Consider the following 20,803-nt stretch of genomic DNA (forward strand, 5'->3'; position numbering starts at 1 on the left):
AACAATAAATTTACATGATCCAAGAACAAGATATCGTGTGGGTATTGATAAAATATTTGGGTAACAGGGGTGATGATAAAATTAAATTGAATTAAACAGATATCATTAATATAATGAACAACTCTGCGTGGTTACGTCAAGGAACCACTAACAATTGTAATAAAAAATGCCGTGGAGAATATTGCAAGAAACATAATTATCTTATAAAGAAAAATCCTCATGCTGGTCCACGAAGTTGTGTTGGATGTAACAACGGCGTTAGAGGATTATATCAGATTTGTAAAAATTGCGGTGGAGATCGATACAGAAGTTTGATGATATATTATAAACACAGAAAGAACATAAATCCAAAAATAGAAAAACCACCATCAGAACTTGAATATTACTTGAAACATAGAACAAATTCCGAAGATTCAGATGAAGATGAAACAGATGAGGAAAAACGACAGCGAGAACGCGTTGAAAAATATTCATCAAACTTGGTATGATGGTAAATTAATAGCAGCAGAGAGGGTACCTACCAACGTTGGTCGTCAAAAAAATAAACAAGAATAAATAAACACGTAGAGTACTTTATTTTTTCAGATACTATTTCGAACTGAGGTTTTATTAGTACAATCGTCCATTACAGAAATAAAACATCTCAAGGAAAAGTTCATTTGTAAAATCTTGACCTTTCTACGAGATGATTTATTTGTTTGTTTTATTTGTTTTGTCGGAATTCTATGGTCTGTTCACCCTCTCTGCTGCTCATTTTTATGCAACTATTATACCTTAAACCTTTTGTTTTTCTTTTTGGTACGTAAATAAAGCAAAGTAGATAAAAATATAATGCACATAAAATGGTCATTCCTAACACAAACACGATATAGCATGATTAAAACAATATAGCATACACATATGATACACACATTAGGTTAATCCTTGGTCAAGATCACTGGAATTTAGGGACCATTCGCAGTCGGACTGACGTCATCGAGTCACGTGCTCAACATAGCAACTCGTCCGCCATATTTGTTTGGGGGACACGTTTGTGAAAGATCGAAATTCGAAGAATTCAGTTATTATATTAGATTAATTGTTAAATTTAATTGAAATGTCTTACCAATATCAAGACAATTTGGCTTTGGACACACAACAGAGGTACTTGGTAAAACTGAAGTTGATTGCAATGGATATTTGTCCTTATAAGGTGCCCGCTGATACCTGGATCAATGACCCGAAACAATGGCCAGCTACTGAATACCACGATGTTTATAACTACCTGATTAAACATCCACGTAAGTATTTATTTTATTTGACGGGTGAATTAACGTATTTCTTTGAATGTAAATAATAATATTACTAAATGTTGCAAATAACGGTAAACTACAATAAACTGATGCTTGTAAATAGTGAATAGTGGTGCTTGTAAATACCATGTTGACAAAGCTAGTAGTGTATTAATTTGTAGAATAGAAAGAAGGTATTGTCTATGTATCTTTTACATTTTCATTTAATAGATTCAACTAATTGTTTTTACATAATTATTCAAATTTAAAACAACTTATCATTTTCATTTACAGGTATTTATTCTGCTGAGGCAATGGAGAACTAGAGGTCTCTAGAGGCACACATTTTTTTTGTGTCAGGGTGGGTTCAGACTGTTTTCCACATGAAGACTGACAGTGGACATTATGTTTTGAAAGCTGATGTGAAGCCTTCTTGGAGAGTGACTGAAGAACCCCACCACCCATGGGTTGCATTAAAAAAATCAGGACCTGTTATTGCAGCACATTGTAACTGTATGGCTGGGTAAGTACATGTAACTTAGTTACCATGACATAAATTTAGACAATAAGGACACTGTCACCTACTCAAACCATTTCTTTTCATTGTATACTGGAAAATCTGGGATAAACGCTGAACTCTGTAAACAGCCCAATAAATTTAAAGAAAGAATCTAAATCTGTAACCTTATAGTTATACATATGCATATTTTAAGACTATAGTTGCACCAAATTAAGTATATTATATCATAATGTTAACAAAACATTTTATTGCTTTATTATAGGTTAGGAGAGACTTGTTCCCACATTGGTGCATTACTGTTTAAAATAGAAACTGCAGTGCGACTGGGATATACATCGAGCACCTGCACAGACCGCCCATGTGAATGGAATGCATGTTTTGTGAAGAAAGTAGAACCAAAAAAAACATAGCCGAGATACAATTTTATAAGACTGCTGCCAAAGAGGCGCTAAAAAGATCTAAGAAAAAGATGAGAAAGATGTCAGAACCAGCAACCGCTGAAGAGCAGAATCGATTTCTGAAAGCACTGGCTAGTTTGGATGAACCTTGTGTTGGTTTGAGTGCCTTTAAAGAGTACAGTGGTCGGTTTGTTTCTCTTGGACCTGAGCCAACATCTAGTAAGTTGTCACCATCCTTCCGAAGCTTTTATTTGGCAAAAAATGAGAAAATTGAAGGCGTCGATTTAAACAAGATGTGTGATTCAATTTATGGAAATTGGCAAAAAAATGAAACAGACAACAATTTACTATTAAGTTTGTTTAATAACAATGAACAAATTTATGATGCATGTAAATACGGTCAGCTGTGTACAAAAATAACAACTCATGAGGCATTTCTTTTCATTTTGTCAATGAATTTCAATGTATTCAATGTGATTAATGTATTGACATAATAAAACAGCTTAATGTAGTAATTTACATATATGAGTGTGTTTATTGATAAAAATATTGCATTAAAATACATTTCTGTAATATTTGTGTCACAGTATACATGTACATGTAAATAATTATTGTCATGGATTATGTTTAAATTTCTTTTATAATGTATTTGACATGTCATCATGAAATGCAACAATTGAAATAAAAATCTCAAACATATATTCTGTGATCCGGTTTACTCTTTAAACACAATCCCAGTCCACAAATTAGTTAGGGCATCACACACCTTTATTATTTTGTCACAACTCTATAACACCGATTCAACGCTTTCATCTTTAATGCTTTTGACACATCTGATTGGTAAAGTCCCTTTCAATACAGTAAATCTATTTTTCATCAATCCGATCACACGTTCTCTGCCTCCCCATGCATTAGATATGTAACTGATGGACCCAAGAGGTGTACAATAAATAAAACTTTTAACTGTGCAGTGTTTCTTGTATGAACTATAACATTGTGCCCTTGCCAATAAATTTTTGGGTGCTTCAATGAATATTTCAAAACAATCTATTATTGAAGTCAGACGAGGAAATCTGGATTTGAACACTGGCGGTATTGTGCTGAATATTGTCTCTCTATCAGTCCCCTTGATCATGAATCCAATTTTTGCATGCATGAGATCAATCCATTTCCAGAAGCAGTCAATTGTTGTTGATTTGAGACACATTATGATGTAGTTTCACAAGTGTTAAAAACAGTTGTTCCTTTAGTGGCAGGCTGGCTTTATTTGACCATTTACTGGTAATACATGTACTTAAAAAAGTAAACAGCTGTAAAATTATACCCCAGCTAATGCCAGTCATCATCTGGCAGGCATCATTGTTTCCCTCTACAGAAGCTGATGAAAGAGAGGTAGCACTAATCATATGTTCCAGACTTGATGTTTTCTGTAAGGCATCATTTCTTTCTTTTCTGAGAGTTTCGATTTCCATATACAGCATTTATCTCTCAGATTTTTCCAATGGTTGTTTCATTGGCATCAATTGTGGTGCAGTTGAAATTGACTCAACTTCAGGTGACTTTGTTTCCAGGTGTTGTGATTCCTGTGTCACTGTCATCTGAAGTAACAAGATGGTATATCCATTTGTTTGTTAACATCCATTAACTTCAACTTCTTCGTTGCCTGACATGGTTCAGCCAATTTCACTGTTAAAAGAAGCATATATATATATATTACTTATGGGAACGTTATGAACTTTCACAAATCTCAATATTTATTGATCAAATTGTTCATCTTGATTAATTTAAAGTTATACAATATACAAACTTGTACCAATGTTTTGTAAATTTGTGTGCACATTTTATACAAATCTCTCTCTCTCTCTCTCTCTCTCTCTCTCTCTCTCTCTCTATATATATATATATATATATATATATATATATATATATGAGAGAGAGAGAGAGAGAGATACCTGCACCACTTGATATCTTTGCAGCCCGTTTAAAGCGGTCAACCTTTACTTTTGACATTTCTGTCTCACCATCTTGTCTACTTGTGGTGCTTGGAAATATGGAGGGCACATAATCTGGATGTGTTGAGACCTGAAAAATTAGAACGGAAAACTTATTTCAGATGTAGAATGTTCTTCTGCACTATCAAGACATTTATTGCTGAAACTCCACTTTAGTGTTGTGAACGGGTACTTAGTGAAACGAAATTGACATCAGGGTGCGGTAGAACACGTTATATTATAAAAAATTTAATTCCATTTCTCATCATTTACAGTAAATCAGATAACGGTTTAAATGAAGGGATATAAATTAGCATAATACTTACCAGGAATGAAATGTGCTGAACAAACGTAACAGTGTCCGCATCTTGGAGACCAGCGTTTATTTTTATTAATATTGCCGTCAGGATTTAGCTTTGCTCTGCTGATTGCATGTAACCATCTTCTCTTCGTGAGGATTGATTGGGTATGATATAAAACTTTTGAGCCTGATTTTTCCTCTTGTTGGAATGACAACCTGGTGCACAACAGCTCTTAGGAATTTTACAATGGATTGTGATTACTTGTTTTCCCCCAAACAAATATGGCGGCCGCGTTGTGATGAATGTCACGTGACAATTCCCCGGATGTCCTACTGCAAGAATAAAAACCAGCCACAATACCTAGTCTTTGAGGAAGGAAGTATATGTCAAGGAAATATACCGGGAAGGAATACAAAGGGACCCGCTCCAGGGACCTTGTGAGTACGACCCACCATAAAATAATAAAATGCAAATAACAAAGAGAAACTCCTGAACAAGAATATTAAAACTATTTGCGCTAGCGCAAGGATGTTTGTGATGAGGGGTGAATGGGTCTTGTTATGCACTGTAAACGAAGCAATATGGACCATCGGGGGCCATCACAAATGTCTGCGAGCAGAATGAGAAAGGCATGGTTGATGCGGGCCACGGTCCATTTTGGGGCTGCACAAGTGGGTGACTTGCTTGGTTCTAGTCCTACATATAAGACATAGCACATGTTGATTTTGTTTACGTGCCAAAACATAAATATCAGCGTCAGGTCTTACATGTAGGACTAGCATGGTTACTGTGCACAGGCACTTGATTCTGTGGAAACTAACGTGCACACTCACCATATAACAACAACTCGATTCTGTGGAAACTAATGCGTATACTCACCATATAACACCATATGTTACAGAGGCGTAGCTTGGGGGGGCAGGGGGGTACATATGTCCCCGGGCGCCAAGGTACAGGGGCGCCAAAATGAGGCTTACAACGTTACATTATAATAAGTAAACAAGGGTAATATTCAAAAATGTGATTAAACGGGGAGGGGGCTGGGGCGCCAATTTTATAGTTCGTCCCGGGCGCAAAATATCATAGCTACGCCTCTGATATGTTATATGGTGAGTGTGCACATTAGTTTCCACAGAATCAAGTGCCTGTGTTCCTGTGTTATGGCGGTCTCAGCTCCCAAATGGATTGTTTTTTGGTTTGATGGTGACAAGGAACAAATCAACACCACTTCCAACTACCTTCTCTCCAGTCGACCTTCCAGACATGTTTGAAAATTTCTTCCGTGACAAAGTACAAAGCATTAGAGATAATCTTGACACCACAATTTCAATTGACTCGTCATCACCATACAGTTGGGATACAGAATTTGAGCGACAACCATTAGCAGCATTTGAACCTGTCTCTATGGATTTCGTATGTACGATCCTGATGAAGAGATGTGAACTTGATCCAATTCCAACATCACTGCTGCTTGAGTGCTTGGATCCAGTATTGCCTTCACTAACTGATGTTATTAATACCTCTCTCTCATCCGGGGAATTGCCATCATTTTTCAAAACTGCCATTGTAAAGCCTCTGCTGAAGAAACCAACACTAGACCATAACGATTTAAAGAACTACCGCCCAGTTTCTAATCTCCCATTCATATATAAAATCTTAGAAAAGGTTGTTCTATTCCAGCTTGTATATCATCTAAATTCAAACAGTCTTTTTAGCAATGTACAATCTGCATATTGCACTTGCCACAGTACTGAAACTACTCTTCTAAAAGTAGTTAATGACATTCTTTCTGCATTGGATAGCGGAAAGATTAGAGTCCTCACCCTCCTTGATTTGTCTGCAGCATTTGACATAATAGACCATGATATATTACTTCACTGTCTCCAGCATGTATCTGACATTCATGATACAGCCTTACTGCGGTTCAAGTCCTACTTGGTCAACAGGACACAAATTGTATCTGCAAATGGAATACACTCCAGTCCAGTTGATCTATGTTGTGGTGTTCCACATGGGTCTGTTCTTGGACCTGTTCTCTTCATTCTGTACACTCAGTCGCTCTCAAGTGTCATAGATCATCATCCATTGCCTCACCAATTAATTGCCCCTAGTGGCTGAGTGTTCTAAAGTGCTCTCCATTACGGATCACTGCCATCTCACCTCTGTCTGCGTGGGTTCAAGCATAGGATTTGGCCAATGTGGGTATGTGAGAAAGCTTGCCAGTAGCTTCTTGTGGGTCGGTGGTTCTTTCCAGGGTTTTCCCGGGTTCTTCCTCCGCCATTAATACTGGCCGCCATGCATAGCCTATCGTGTGCTGAGAAATGGCGTTAAACCCCACAACAACAACAACAACTCACCAATTGTACGCTGATGACACCCAAATATACAAATCTAGCCACCCAACTGAAGTTGATGCTACCATCCAAGGTGCAGAGAGGTGCATTTCTGATGTGAAATCATGAATGACATGTAACAAGCTGCAGATGAATGATGATAAAACTGAGGCCATTCTGATCACAACACAAAGACTTTCTCATTCACATCCTTTACCTCAAACAATAAATGTCAGCAACACCAACATTAAATTCACACAATCAGTATGAAACCTAGGTGTTACTCTGGACAGTACTCTCACATTGCACCAACATGTCATGAACATATGCAAGGCTGCATATCTTGAGCTGAGACACATCAGCTCCATTCGCAGATATCTTTCAGTAGATGCCACTAAAACACTTGTGTGTTCATTAGTACTTTCAAGACTAGACTATTGTAACTCAGTTCTGTCTGGTTCATCTCAATATCTACTCCAGAAACTTAAAAAAGTTGAAAACACAGCTGCTCGGATCATACTTAGAGTACCACGATCAGAGCACACCTCCCTGCTGCTCTGTACCCTACACTGGCTATCCATTCGATCCAGAATCAAACACAAAATTTGTTCTCTGTGCTACGTTTCACTGTTGGACTCTAGTCCAACATACCTATCCGATCTCACCCATGTGTACACACCAGCCAGATACTTATGCTCCTCTTCTGACAATCGTATACTCATTATTCCCACTATGAAAACAAAGTCATATGGACAGCATTCTTTTGCATACCAGGGCCCAGCAAGATGGAATGAATTGCCCACTGAACTTGGACACAAAGACACAGTGATCACATTCAAGAGGGCTCTCAAAACTCACTTATTTCGACTGCAAGAACAAACTTAAAGACCTAATAATGTTTCCTACCTAAAATACTCTCAGCATGTTTTTTATTTTTTAATGTTTTTCTAATTTCATGGTGTTTGTTTTTGTAATAATATTATTATGTTTTTTATCTTATAGGTGTTGTCTAATGTTGTAAAACGCTTAGAGCTTCTAAATATTAGGTGCTATACAAAGTCCTCATTATTATTATTACAAATTTACATTCAGGTCTGAATTTAAACTATGTAGTTTATCATATACTGTGTTAAAGTATTTTTGTAAATAACCTTATGCATGTTAGATCATATGAACATATTATTTTCAATGCAGTTGTCACTTATGTGGCCTGCATCAACAAATCGTTTTTCAGTGTTATTCGTTATGCTCAAATTCTTACTTTCCCCCTTAGTATTGTTATCCTCTCACACATGCTTCATCACAAATACTTTATTTCTTCAAAATTCTTTTTGAGTTGTTACAGAAAAACAAACACCTACACTATGGGGGATACAGAAACTCGTTAAGCCTTTACAACTTTCTGATGGCTGGGGGAGGGGGGACTTGAAAGGCTGATAGCTTAACATAGCTAAGGGACGGAGAATTGCCCACAAATAAAACAGTATACCCCTCACATGCTAGCACATATTTGTTTTCATAACTTTACATCTGGACTCGCTGGCTTGAAATCCAATCCTAGTTTGATTTAGAAATAATTTGTTTTAAATAAATTCTACTATCGACTTGTTTTTATAAATTTACAAGTTGGCCATAAATCCCACACATATGCCACTAATGTATTAAGTGTGAATGGTCCTCAATATCAGACAATGAAAACTTTTTTCTACAATTTAATGATTTATAACAGCTCTCTCAAGTTTCCATTTTGTTTCAAATGAAGACTACATTTATTGCGAAGATGCAAGGTAAAATGGCAAATAACAGGTAATTTTCATGTGCGCTGAATTTGGTGAGTTTTACTATAAAATGGTAAATTTTCAATTTATACTCGAACAATTGTGGATCATATGAGGTCACACTGAGCAGGTAGGTGTTTGCTCTGTGATGGATTAAATGCAGTAAATTTCTAAAGAATGAAGAATGATGGTCTTTATTGGTAAGTGTTAGAGAAAATCCATTTAAGTCATGATGAGCCATCCATATGTAGCAGTCAATCACATCTTGTTCGATACACCAAGTGACAAGTTTGTGGTAATTCAAAGAAAGTTTTGAACTATTGCAGTATGAGGCATACATTTGAACCAGACCATAACATTCTTGAAATGTGATAAATATGTCAAAGAATTATTTGAATATTGAGTAGTCTAATAATCTTTTGGAAATGTAAACAGTGAAGCGAAATGCAGCCAAGAGAATTCAATTATAACAGTGGAATGTAAACTGACTAAAATAGTATTATGTGTAATTGCTAAGTAAGATTAAGTATCATGTTCAATAAAAAAATATACCATAGGAATTTGGAAGTAAATAACACATTCCTATCATCAATACATGATGGTGGTTAGCTTATTATTATCGTTTCTGATTTGATTCTGGTTAGGACATTTCCATTGTTCTGATATTATCTGATCATTTTCCAACACAAGCTTATTGTAGCTATTGGGCTTATTTTTAGAGCATAACTAAAATGCTTATAGTTGTTGAACAGGGGATTGATATAACAATATATTTAACATAATTTTGTGTTGTGGATATAAATTAAACCCCATCAGCTTACGGATGAGGTCATAAGGAGACCTTCATTAACATCTCCTCCTTCGTCTACAAAATTTACCAAAATATGATACTTAAGTGAAAGATAGGGATTAATTCCCTCATACCTTTTCTTATTTCCATATATCTTTTTATTTTAAATGACATCGGTGTAAAAATCACAGAAAAAATAGCTTCTTTGGTTTACTTATGGGTACATTTATTTTAGTTAAGTTTATTCAATAACTCTGCCATTTTCTATAACATGAATTGATACACTTGTCAAAAGGAAAAAAAAAACCAACCAACAAACCCTCTCCCAAAAGACACTGAAAATGCAGTCTTCTCTAAAATTAAAACGAATTTTCTTTTCTTCTTTCAGGCGGATGGTTCATTCTCTAAGGATTCCAATCAATGTTACATCAGAAATGATCCATAAAGTATTGTCGATGACAAAGTGAATGAATAAATGATTTAATTTCAATATGGGAAGTGACAAAGCACTGTGGAAACTATGCAACAGACAACCTCAGTAAGATTGTTTATGTGCTACATAAAAAACTGAGCATTTCAAATGGAAGCACCAACTATCTTGCATGAAGAAACTAATTATGCGCGACTAAACCTTGCCATTAGAACAACATGTGCTATTTGTTTAGGGGATGTGCTTTTAAAGAATGTACCCAGAGGATTTACAGATATCTATCATGCTGTCTCAGGCAAGAGAAATCAGTTAAAAAAACAAATGACTATCCAACAATTTTCTCAGCTCTTTCCGTCCAATTCACCATGCTCTGCCTTCAAGGTCATGGACTGTGACATACCTTTGCTTTACAGCCTTATTCGGAATGTAAGTTCTGTTACACCTCCCATTACAGGATGGGGAAAGCCAGTGACAGATCAGCCACGAGATAGTTCTGTTGGAGCCAATGTGGAAAGACTGCGTGATCGTAGAAACCACATAATCCATTTACAAGAGCCCAAAGTTTCAAATCATGATTTCAGTAAATTATGGGAAGAGGTAAGGCACTCCATAGTTGATATTGAAGTTGTCTTAGGAGGATATGAACATCAAAAGAAGTTAGAAAGTTTGAAGACAGCCGATATGGATCCAGGCTTTGTCAACAGAGAAATAAGCAATGTCAAGAGAGTGGTACAAGAAATTCAAGGTAAATAAGTTTCTTAAGGAAATGTCCTTGACAAAATTGTTTCCTGCTTTCGATAGGTTCCCAAATGTAATAATCTTTGTTTTGGATTTCATTAAAATATCATTTGATTGAATATATTCAAAATCTTTGTTCCTTTTCTTGGCGGGATTTTTCAGGTTCCACTCTAATACAAGTTGGACCTCTATATGGGATTGAAATCTGGAATGAGTTGATCATATGTGAAAACAAATTTAGTGTAAGGATGCAATACAGAAAGGAAAATAAAGAGATAATTCTTCTACATGTACGTATGTATGTATATCTATATATATATATATATATATATATATATATATATATATATATATATATATATATATGAATACATCAGATATACATGGCCCAATATCTAAATCTGACTTTTACAGATCTATCTAATGGGTTTTTGTGCATTTTAATTGATATTTTGTAGACATTTTAATTAACATTTGTGCATCTAAATTGCTTTATAAATGTATAGTACTTTAATGCCTTTCTTTTACCCTAGAAAAACAGAATCAGAACCAAGACTATATCTTGGAAATTCGACAAGATCAAGTGGCACACGGTTCAAGTCTGAATAACATAGCAAGGATGCAGAATGAGCATGATGACATTCTAGATATGTTAAAAGCAGGACAGGGCAATAATGTTACAGCGCTATGCAATATCCAGGCATTACTTAACGATAATCAAGTTGCTTCGGAAGAAATAAAGAAACAAATTGCCTTTCATTCACAAAGCCTCGAACAAGGTATAGAAAGGCTTGAGATAAAACTCAACCAAGTTCTTGATTGTCAAGGTAAATAAATTACAATTTATTCAATTAAAAGAAAAGAAATGGAAGAAACATTTAAGATTAATGGCCACAAGCTTGAGAATGTGTATCAGGGTTTGAAACTAACATCTCACTGGTTCAGTTGTTTTTATTAAAGAATGCAAAATATTATCTGAGCATTTATTTACTCCATTTCTTAATATTGTGAATATATATATATATATATACAGGGATGGTTCTGGCTTTTAAAAAGCTGTCGCCAAAAAAATCGCCAACCTCAATATTTTGTCGCCAATTTTCAAAAAGTGTCGCCAGAACAAGTAGTGAATATTTTTTGAAGTGTTAATTTAGTCTATTAATGTAACACGCAATGAAAATTACAAAAGATGGGTTAGTTAGTACTGTAATTACAATAAGCATTAACAAAATGTTACAAAGTGTTATATGAAGATCCGTTGCGATTTTAGTGCTGCCAACTTGTTGAATGCAGTTTCAAAGTCTAATTTTTCACATCTGTACATGCTGATTCTCATTAAATTCTCGAGAGATGAAATGCAAAGTTTATTTCTGATGTCAGTTTTTATGAGGTTCATCTTACTGAATCCACGTTCACAGTCTACAGTGCTGACAGGTGACACCAGTAGTCTCTCGGCAGCCCCCCCCCTCCCCCTTATGGCTAGCTTCACAAAGCTTGAAGTGAATTGCTTCCTAAATCCCAAGAATGATCACTGAATGCTGTATAAATTTTCTCGACAAGCAAAGATCTCCATTCCCACAAATGAAACTTACACAAGTCAACACCTGGCAATATTGGACCATATATATAAGCATAAATTCACACCCAATTTAGGGATTCTTTCACTCCTGTATTTTGAGAAATAAATAATTATTATTAATTATGCAAAACTGTTTTTTTCTTGCTATTTCTTGTTGCGGAGTTTAAGTCTCTGCAGCCATAACAAGGATTGATGGCAAAAGGAAAAGATCAATGAGTAAAATGCTGCACTGTCGACAGATATAATTGTGATTGAGATTTTTTCCATATGCTTTGTAATTATACGCAGTAGTCGGTACTTCAAAGGTTATCAGTTTTCTATGAAGGTTCAGCAAAACTATTGTATTGGTATATGTAAAAAAAAACAAAAAAAAAAAACAACAGAAGGACATTCAATTAATTGTATCTGTTCTATTCGCGTCTTCAGAAGTCGGTCAGTTGTAGGTATAGTTTGGTAGCATGATTGACTGTATCACAGCATACAGTACTCAGCCCAGATGTCAGCATAAGCAGATTATGATGTAACAATGCACTCTAAAGATGGGGTTGTCAATACGAACAAAGGATCATTTGTGTAACAGATTGATTCCAATGCATTGCTTAGTCAAGTTTGTGGCTTCCTTTCATTCTCCCTTTTAATTTATCCAGTCCAAATCCATGATTGTATGTACAAATTAAATAACCAAAAAGTCTGTCGCCAAAAAAATCGCCAGATGGGATACTTTTGTCGCCAATAAGGAAAAAAAATCGCAATTTGCGACACTGGCGAAGCCCAGGACGATCCCTGATATATATATATATATATATATATACACACACACACACACACACACAAATAACACAGCTTTTAAAGTGTTGGTTTAAAGCATATTGATATACCAATACTATTGATATATCAAATTGTGATCCGCCCATGGCACAATAATAAGCATACATAAACATTCTTGGAACTGTGTGCTGTTGGGTCAGTTCGTATAGTACAATGATGAATTTCTACTCTTTAGTCAATAGTGACGTATGAAAATAATGACAAAAAGTATAAAAAATCCCTGTTAAAACCATCTTTCATGTATAAATCAAAAGTTTAATTTATATTGATTTAATCAATGTGAATAAAAATAGAAACTCAAAAATGAAAACATTCAACTTATCAATATGAATAGGCACAGCAAGACAGAACTACATTTTGTAGAGGACACACTCTGCAGGGATGCAAGTTCATTCATTCAGTCAATACACATTTGCCTCTTGTGAATATACCTCCATTCAAATAGCAAATATGTGTATTTGTATGTGATATAATTAAAATATATGTATAGTATGTATGCTGTATCAATGATATACCACTCGTATACATTTTTTATTAAAAGGAAACTCTGCAAGCCTTGTGTCCTTTTAATGAAAAATGTATGCATCTCTTGGTATATCATTGATACGGCATATATACTATACATACATACATACGTACATACATACATACATACATACATACAAAGATATATATATATATATATATATATATATATATATATATATATATATATATATATATATATATATATATATATATATAGATATATATATATATATGTACTAAAAGGTGAAGAGAACATTTTTTTTATTGCATTGATATGAAACTTGTCAGAATTGTTTTCTGTCTGGAATTAATACTTTGTCTGCTAAAGATCATGGTATGGTGAATTAATGAAAATGTCAGAAATAAACACTATCATTGTCCTGAATATGTATATTCGATTTATTAAAATATGATAGTATGAAATATTGACAGGTTTATATATATTATTAATCTTAAGCTAATAGTGTTAAAAAAGTATTTGCTCACTCTTAGCTCATTACCATGGCAGTTGAAAATATTAGTCCATATAATTCTCTTATACAGTGGTTACATACATTAAATTACATGATTTCTTGTTCAGTGTATACTTTTATTATGGAAGGACAAAATTATCAACACCTTAATAATTTAACTATATGGTTTTTATATGGTTCCAGGATTAATATACTAAAAAACTTGTACAAATAAAGTAACTACTACGACCTACATATCTGATAATGTATATTTTAATAAGTATAATTTGGTAATTCTGTTTCCATTCATATCTCTAATAACACTTATTATGCAGGTAAAGAACAGCTGAAAGATCGAAAGATTGAGACTCATGATGATCATAAGGAAAAAGAAGTGAGTACTCCTAATAAAGTTTTATATGAACTGCAAAACACAAATGGAAATCAAAGAGAGTGTCTGGAGGAATCAACAATATACCAAGTCTGTAAGGGACAGACCGTGATTATACAAGATTCCATTCAAAGCCAGGATTCAAGTGAAAATACATTAGTCACTGACGATACCCAACCACACAAGACAATTGGTAAGTCTTTGCAAGCTGTGTACTCAGACTGGATAAAGAAAGGTCTCAGACTGCATCTCAATATATAAAGATTTTATTTAGTAACAATGATATTTAGATATATACTTCTATTAGTATGGGCCGGTCTTGGGGGAAATCTAAAGCATGATATAAAGAAATGTCCGTAGATTCAAAATTATAGGCCGGTATAGGGACTAGGGGAATGGTAATGTACCAGTCCTGACAATTACTGATCAACACCCATATGTACAGTTCAGTATCCATAGTTACTGACCAACATAGTCTTACTCATCAACACCCAACCTACTCACCAGCAGCCAACATTTACATTACTAACAGGTAGGGGGGTAAGGAGAAAAGGGGCAGGAATGCTGACACGCAAACATACTATAATGTGTATATACTATGACCTAAGAAATGCAAAGAAGATAGTGTGTGTGACTGTGATTTGGATTTTTAATGCAGCTTTTAACAATTTTTCAGTTATATTGCTACGATGTCTGCAGTGTGGCAGTTTATAGTGATGTCTAGCACTGGGGCATCATGCTGCAGACATGTGGCACAATGCCCCACCCAGTCACATTATCCTGACACCAGGCTGACCAGTCCTAACACTGATCTCTTAATGCTGAGCGCCAGGCGAGGCAGCTGTTAGTGCCATTTTTATAAGTCTTTGGTATGACTCAGCCGGGGATTGAACCCACAGCCTCCCGCATCCGAGGCGGGTACTCTAACCACTAGGCCACCGGAGCGGTGAAAGAAGAGAGAGAGGTCGTGAAGTTTTGTAATGAAAATAAAACAGTCAACAAATGCAAACATAGCCAGGCACATATAACATAAAACTGAGATTTTGCTACTTAAAATTAAACCATATAGGCGGGCAGAATAGAAAGAAGGCTTGTAGTGTATGTAAGAGGTATTTAAAAATATGTACACACATATGGACTTTGTAGTATTATTCTATAGGATGAGATAGAGAGAAGAGAAAATGCATAGGTACAAACATCTACTTTACAATAAACAGCTAAAGAAGGATAGGAAATGGAACAAATAGTTTGCACACTCCAGATCATTCATAGCAGAAATATAGTCATAAAGATGTGCTTATATAAATACTCTAAAGGCCCGAATTACCTTTCATGTTTGCCATGTAAATATTTTAATGAGTACTTCCATGTTCTTTGTCTACTTGTTCATTATATACATATATCTTGCTCAAATAATTTCTTTCTTTTCTTAAGATTGTGCAGAAATGTTCTCAACATATGGTATTTTCATTATAATAAGATTTTGAATTACCTTTCTTGCAGAAAAATCGGCTTTCCCAAATTGTACAGTCGAAGAAATCGTCATGGTTTGGCCATCTGTTGAAGCGTTACTTTTAGATGACCTATGTCCAAAATTAGTGATTAGTTTCTTTGAGAAAGAGAATGTATTTTCTAAGCATGAATGTGACGTGATTCGTCAAATGGCAGGAAGAAGACCTATGACGAAAGAACTCTTAAACAGAATGAAGGACAGACTACCCCAATCATTTGTTGCTCTATTCCATGCTCTGAATGAAACAGATCAACAAGACATAAGTAAAGAATTGAAATATATCATCGAAAGAGGGCCAGTAAAAGAAGGTGAGATATTAGGTTTGTATATTCATCTTCATAATTAATGTATCACTCCAAAAGTTACATCTTGGAGCTTACAGAAGGTTAATACAGTAATAGCGAATAATAAAGACATAAATTATCTACCTTGCACTAAATATCTTATTTTTACAAATATATATATATATTGGTTTTTGTTCAAGAATTTGCCATATAGGTAACTTAATTGATATTATGGTAATAATGTGGTTAAACATTCTTGGAAATTGAAAACGATTTTATTATTTTTAGTTAGAATCATGTACTTTTTCAGCACCCGTGTCCAACAGTCATTGTTTTACTGTGAAGGCAAAGGTGATGCAACATGGACAGACCCTTCAAACAGTAGAGATTGAAGTTAATACACATGTCAACAAAAAAGTGCTGATCTCGTTGCCCTTAACATTTGAACTTGTGGGTTCTGAAATGGGCAGTGTTATAATTCATCTTCGAGCGAGCGGCAGAAATTCATATGACACAATGGTAGCTTTCTGCAAACATGGAGGAATGAACAACTTTATATTGAGTTTGCTAAAGGAAAAAGAAGTTTTCAACTCTCTCCCGGCAGGTGAAATATCTATAGAGATCCAAGTGCGTCAAGATGAAGAGGACTTAAATTACGAAGGTACAGAGGAACAAAGGAAATAATTAAGACATTGGGGTTTTATTTTTTCAAGAGTTATTTATTGTTAGTAAATGATAGTGGATAAGGTGTTATTCTGTTCATGTCATGCATGACGTCGCACAATAAGACAGATTGAGTCTCTACGAAATATGTGAGGACCAGATGATAGTTGTTGTATTTATATAAACGAATTGAATTTCTCACCCATGCAACAGAGAAATCTAGCTGTTTTGCTAACCTTACTTTTCTTATCTCAGTCTAGTCATCTGTTTAATTTGAATCATTGGAATGAATTAGTCTGGATCAGTTATAGTCGTGACCTATGTTAGTCAGAACAAGTGTAAAACTCAAAGAAAACAAAAGGAAACATAGTGTTCATTATACCCTTGAATATTATGGACATTCATATTTACACATATGATATTGAGTAGTCTGGGAATACCTTTATAACTACAATATACAAATTTGTGCTGATGTTATATATACTCATTTATTCAGCTTTACTCCTGCATCATCACAGCATGTCTTACAGCAAGCTGCAATTAACCAATAACTTAAACTACTAACACCACAGCAAATGACAAGGCTTCTGTTTTTGCAATCTGTAATACAGGACTACATTATTTTCCACATCTTCACTATGCATCTTTAAAATGCTGCCATTTCATACAAACTTCATTTTTGAATGATTGTATCCAGAATGTGAATGTGTCATCATGCGTATCACAAGAATTCCAGTGTCTAAACTAAATTATTCAAGATTTCAAATGTGACCTCCCTTTTATAAGTATGTTGCAGTAATGGTGGGTTGAGGCTAGTTTTGCACACAAACCCAACATTCACGTGACTTAACGCTTAGACAAAGTCAATAGACCACAGATGGATTGACTAGTAATGACCACCAGAGGGCAGCACAATATGGGAATTAGAACATTACATTCTAAGAACAGACGTGTTAATTGATCATGATGACTGTAGATACAATAGAGCTTTGGTGAATCTTACATTTTATTTATTTACATAAAAATGAGTTTTGTGGTATAAAGGAAAATTAAAAATACTTTTCCCTTGTTTTGTAAATAAACTTGTTGTTACTTCCTTGGGTTATGGTCTTCATCCTTCGATGTAAAACATGGAATATGATGTTCTTGACTCTGCCCGTCAGATGTTCATTTTCACTCTATGGCTTTCAAGACTTTCATTGTTATGGATAAGCCTCATTATTATACGGTATTTTGTACTTTGTTGGAAGTAAAATCTTCAGGAACAAAGTCGCAGCCAATATTTTAGTTTTCATTCACACTTTCATCTCCATTTGCGATTAAGAGGTGAAACTTTTCATTCTTAAGGTATGTTGGGTATGACAGTGGGAATCCTATTTTCAAAGTCAAGGTCACAGCTCAGTAGTTTGCTACACACTTTCCCTTGTGTTCTATGACTTTAGCGCTATTTGAGATAAGCAATGCAATTTTATATCCTCTTTAGAAGCCTTGTATACTTATACATTATCACTTTAAATTTTGGAGCATGACAAATTAGGGTTCTTATTTTTACATCAAAGGTCACTGCTCATTTTCATCACACTTACCTCTTTGATCTGGAACAATTTTGCAATTTGAGATTAAAGAATATATCCCAGTGTTCTTATACATCATCACTAAAATGTTTGCCAAGTGCCACATTATAGTTCTGTCTTTAAGTTCATTGTCAAGGTCATGCATCATTTTGTTTTAGTTTCCCTTCTATTATGTAATGTTAATTCATTTTGGCATTAAAGGGGAAAATATTTATATACATATTTTATCATCATTCAAACGTGCGTTCTTAACCACACTGGGGTTTCTATCCTCAAAGGCAATGTCACAGTTCAGTACTGTACAATTTACATACTTTCTTGTCCACCTCAAGGTAGATTAGTTCTTAGCTAATTGTGTTGCCATCTTTAAATAAGGTCATTGTTATTATTATTATTATTATTATTATTATAACTTTAGAGTTGTTTCAATTGAAATAATGCATCTTGGTGTAATATGTTGACTTCTCCTTTACTTTGTCATTTCTGCCGTATAATTTTGAGTGCTGTGGGATGAAAAAGCAAAGTGCGATGTAACTATGTATTATCCCAAGAAGGTGTGTTATGTACCACATTGTGGGGCCTATTTTCAAGGTCAGTTTCACATGTAAATACTTATGGTTTCCGTAACATTTTCCATTCTGCTTTGTAATTTACAAGTTGTTTTAGATAAAAAGACTAAAATGTGCTAACTTATTATCACTATGAGATGAGAGCATTTCACATGTGTTTTTGCCTCAGCGTCAATGGTTTTTTTTCTTTACCTCATCAAGCTCTTTGAGGTACTGTGGTTTCGGTTCTCGCATATTGTACTCAAAGTTATTTGCCTTTTTATTTTACATTTAGATTCGCCTTTACTTCTTTTTCCCTTTGCAATTAAAGAGCTATTAAACCTAGATACCGTTACTTTCCATATCAGTGAAATAACTTTACAGCACTATCTTAATGAGAACAGCACGATTTCATTTTTGTGAACTTCACTGCAGCAGGGAACAAATATTCACCGAATTTGCTTGTTTTATTTACCTCTCCAGCTAAAGAGTTTGAAGGGTGGAAGAAAGTAAGGACAACTGAAAATGAATGTTCCCTTTCTTGCCCGGCAATTGATGCTGCAGACAAGTCACATGTCATCAAAGAGAACTTGCTTCTTCAATACGAATGTGTGGCAGATGAGATTGACCCATTGCAATTTGCAGAAACATTTGTAAACAGGGGAATTCTGGATGAAAGTTTCTTCAAGGACCTAAAACAATACAGACGAGGACAACGGGCAGTTTTATTTTTAAATGAAGTGTTAGAGAAAGGAAAGGAAGCCCTTTATGCACTTACAGAGGGCTTGAAAGATATGGGATGTGAGGATCTTGTCGCCAAACTTTGTTTTGCGAACAGAAGGTCAAAACAACAATGGAACAAAGGTAAATATTTTGTCATCAGAGAGGTCATATATTATTACCAATTTTCCAAACATTTTCCAAACACTTTATATCTGATGTTCGCAGATAGCAGATTAGGAAAATCATGTAACTTGCATATTCCAAAAGTCTTTGTATAGCATTGAACTTATTTTTAAGGATGTCATGCATATTAAAACCTTTTTTGTTTACTTACCTAAAGAGTGCTCAGTAATACAGTAATATCTGTGAAAATGCACATTATATATATATATATATATATATATATATATATATATATATATATATATATACTTGTCATTCCAGGTAACTTAGATCTGGTTAAAGTTGAACTTGAAGTTCCTGATAAACACTTTGGGGAGGATTCGATGTGGTCTTGTCGCTTGAAATGTGCAGTTGAAAAGAACATATATGGTATATATGAATTTGATGTTACATCATACAAATTTTACGGAAGTATTCAAATCTCATTACAAGTGAAATACAGAAGAGTGGTATGTCAGTCTAAGTTATATTTCTTCTAATCCGGTTGTGATGTGGTTAACTAGTTGGTAGCTATTGCGCTATCTGCTTGATCTTGAAAAGTAGTGTAACCATAAATTATGTCTTGGATATTTCATTGTTTATGTAATGCGATAAATAAAAATAGCCATAATAACTCTAGAAAGAACTACGAAAGAAATAGTACTAAATGTAGGCGTGTGAGTGAGTAAAGAGCAAAATGAATACAATATTTAACTGAAAATGTGATGGCTGTAACCAGATGATGAATTCATTTGCGTGTTTTTGTACTTTTGGAGTCTTCATGGTTTAAGCAGCATGTTTCAGTGTTCTAAGGCAGTGTATCCAGTAAGTTTTCTTTTCTTTCCTGGTTTAGGAACATGAGTTCAGATTGTGAGCGAATGAAGTTAGAGTTACATGACTTAAAGTGTGGCCTGGAGAAGAGAAATGTTCTTCAACTGAACGTTTGTCCAGGGTCTTTGTGATACAGTCAGATATGCTCATTTAGTGGGGTTTTTTTTCTGACACAC

The 20,803-nt window shown here is 34.7% G+C and overlaps 1 protein-coding gene and 2 long non-coding RNA genes across 3 annotated transcripts in view; 2 read left to right on the forward strand and 1 right to left on the reverse strand.

Moving 5' to 3' along the window:
- Window positions 1-962: 962 nt before the first annotated feature.
- LOC149794710 (uncharacterized) lies at window positions 963-2,678 on the forward strand. Its single transcript, XR_016422182.1, has 3 exons — window positions 963-1,280; window positions 1,566-1,794; window positions 2,054-2,678. It is a non-coding gene; the product is annotated as an uncharacterized LOC149794710 (long non-coding RNA).
- LOC149794711 (uncharacterized) lies at window positions 2,533-4,821 on the reverse strand. Its single transcript, XR_016422183.1, has 2 exons — window positions 4,507-4,821; window positions 2,533-4,271 (listed from the first exon to the last, which is right to left on the reverse strand). It is a non-coding gene; the product is annotated as an uncharacterized LOC149794711 (long non-coding RNA).
- A 233-nt stretch (window positions 4,822-5,054) lies between these two features.
- LOC149794712 (antiviral innate immune response receptor RIG-I-like) overlaps window positions 5,055-20,803 on the forward strand; it is an 81,621-nt gene continuing 65,872 nt past the window's right edge. The window contains exons 1-8 of the mRNA XM_089964330.1: window positions 5,055-5,153; window positions 9,772-10,558; window positions 11,085-11,378; window positions 14,274-14,522; window positions 15,833-16,150; window positions 16,437-16,787; window positions 19,395-19,775; window positions 20,079-20,186. Coding sequence (XP_089820456.1) covers window positions 9,964-10,558; window positions 11,085-11,378; window positions 14,274-14,522; window positions 15,833-16,150; window positions 16,437-16,787; window positions 19,395-19,775; window positions 20,079-20,186 — 2,296 coding nt within the window. The 5' untranslated portion in view covers window positions 5,055-5,153; window positions 9,772-9,963. The remainder of the gene's footprint in view (window positions 5,154-9,771; window positions 10,559-11,084; window positions 11,379-14,273; window positions 14,523-15,832; window positions 16,151-16,436; window positions 16,788-19,394; window positions 19,776-20,078; window positions 20,187-20,803) is intronic.

The sequence above is a fragment of the Sinohyriopsis cumingii genome, chromosome 7 (genome assembly GCF_028554795.1).
Source record: "Sinohyriopsis cumingii isolate HCF-2022 chromosome 7, ASM2855479v2, whole genome shotgun sequence".
NCBI lineage: Eukaryota > Metazoa > Mollusca > Bivalvia > Unionida > Unionidae > Sinohyriopsis > Sinohyriopsis cumingii.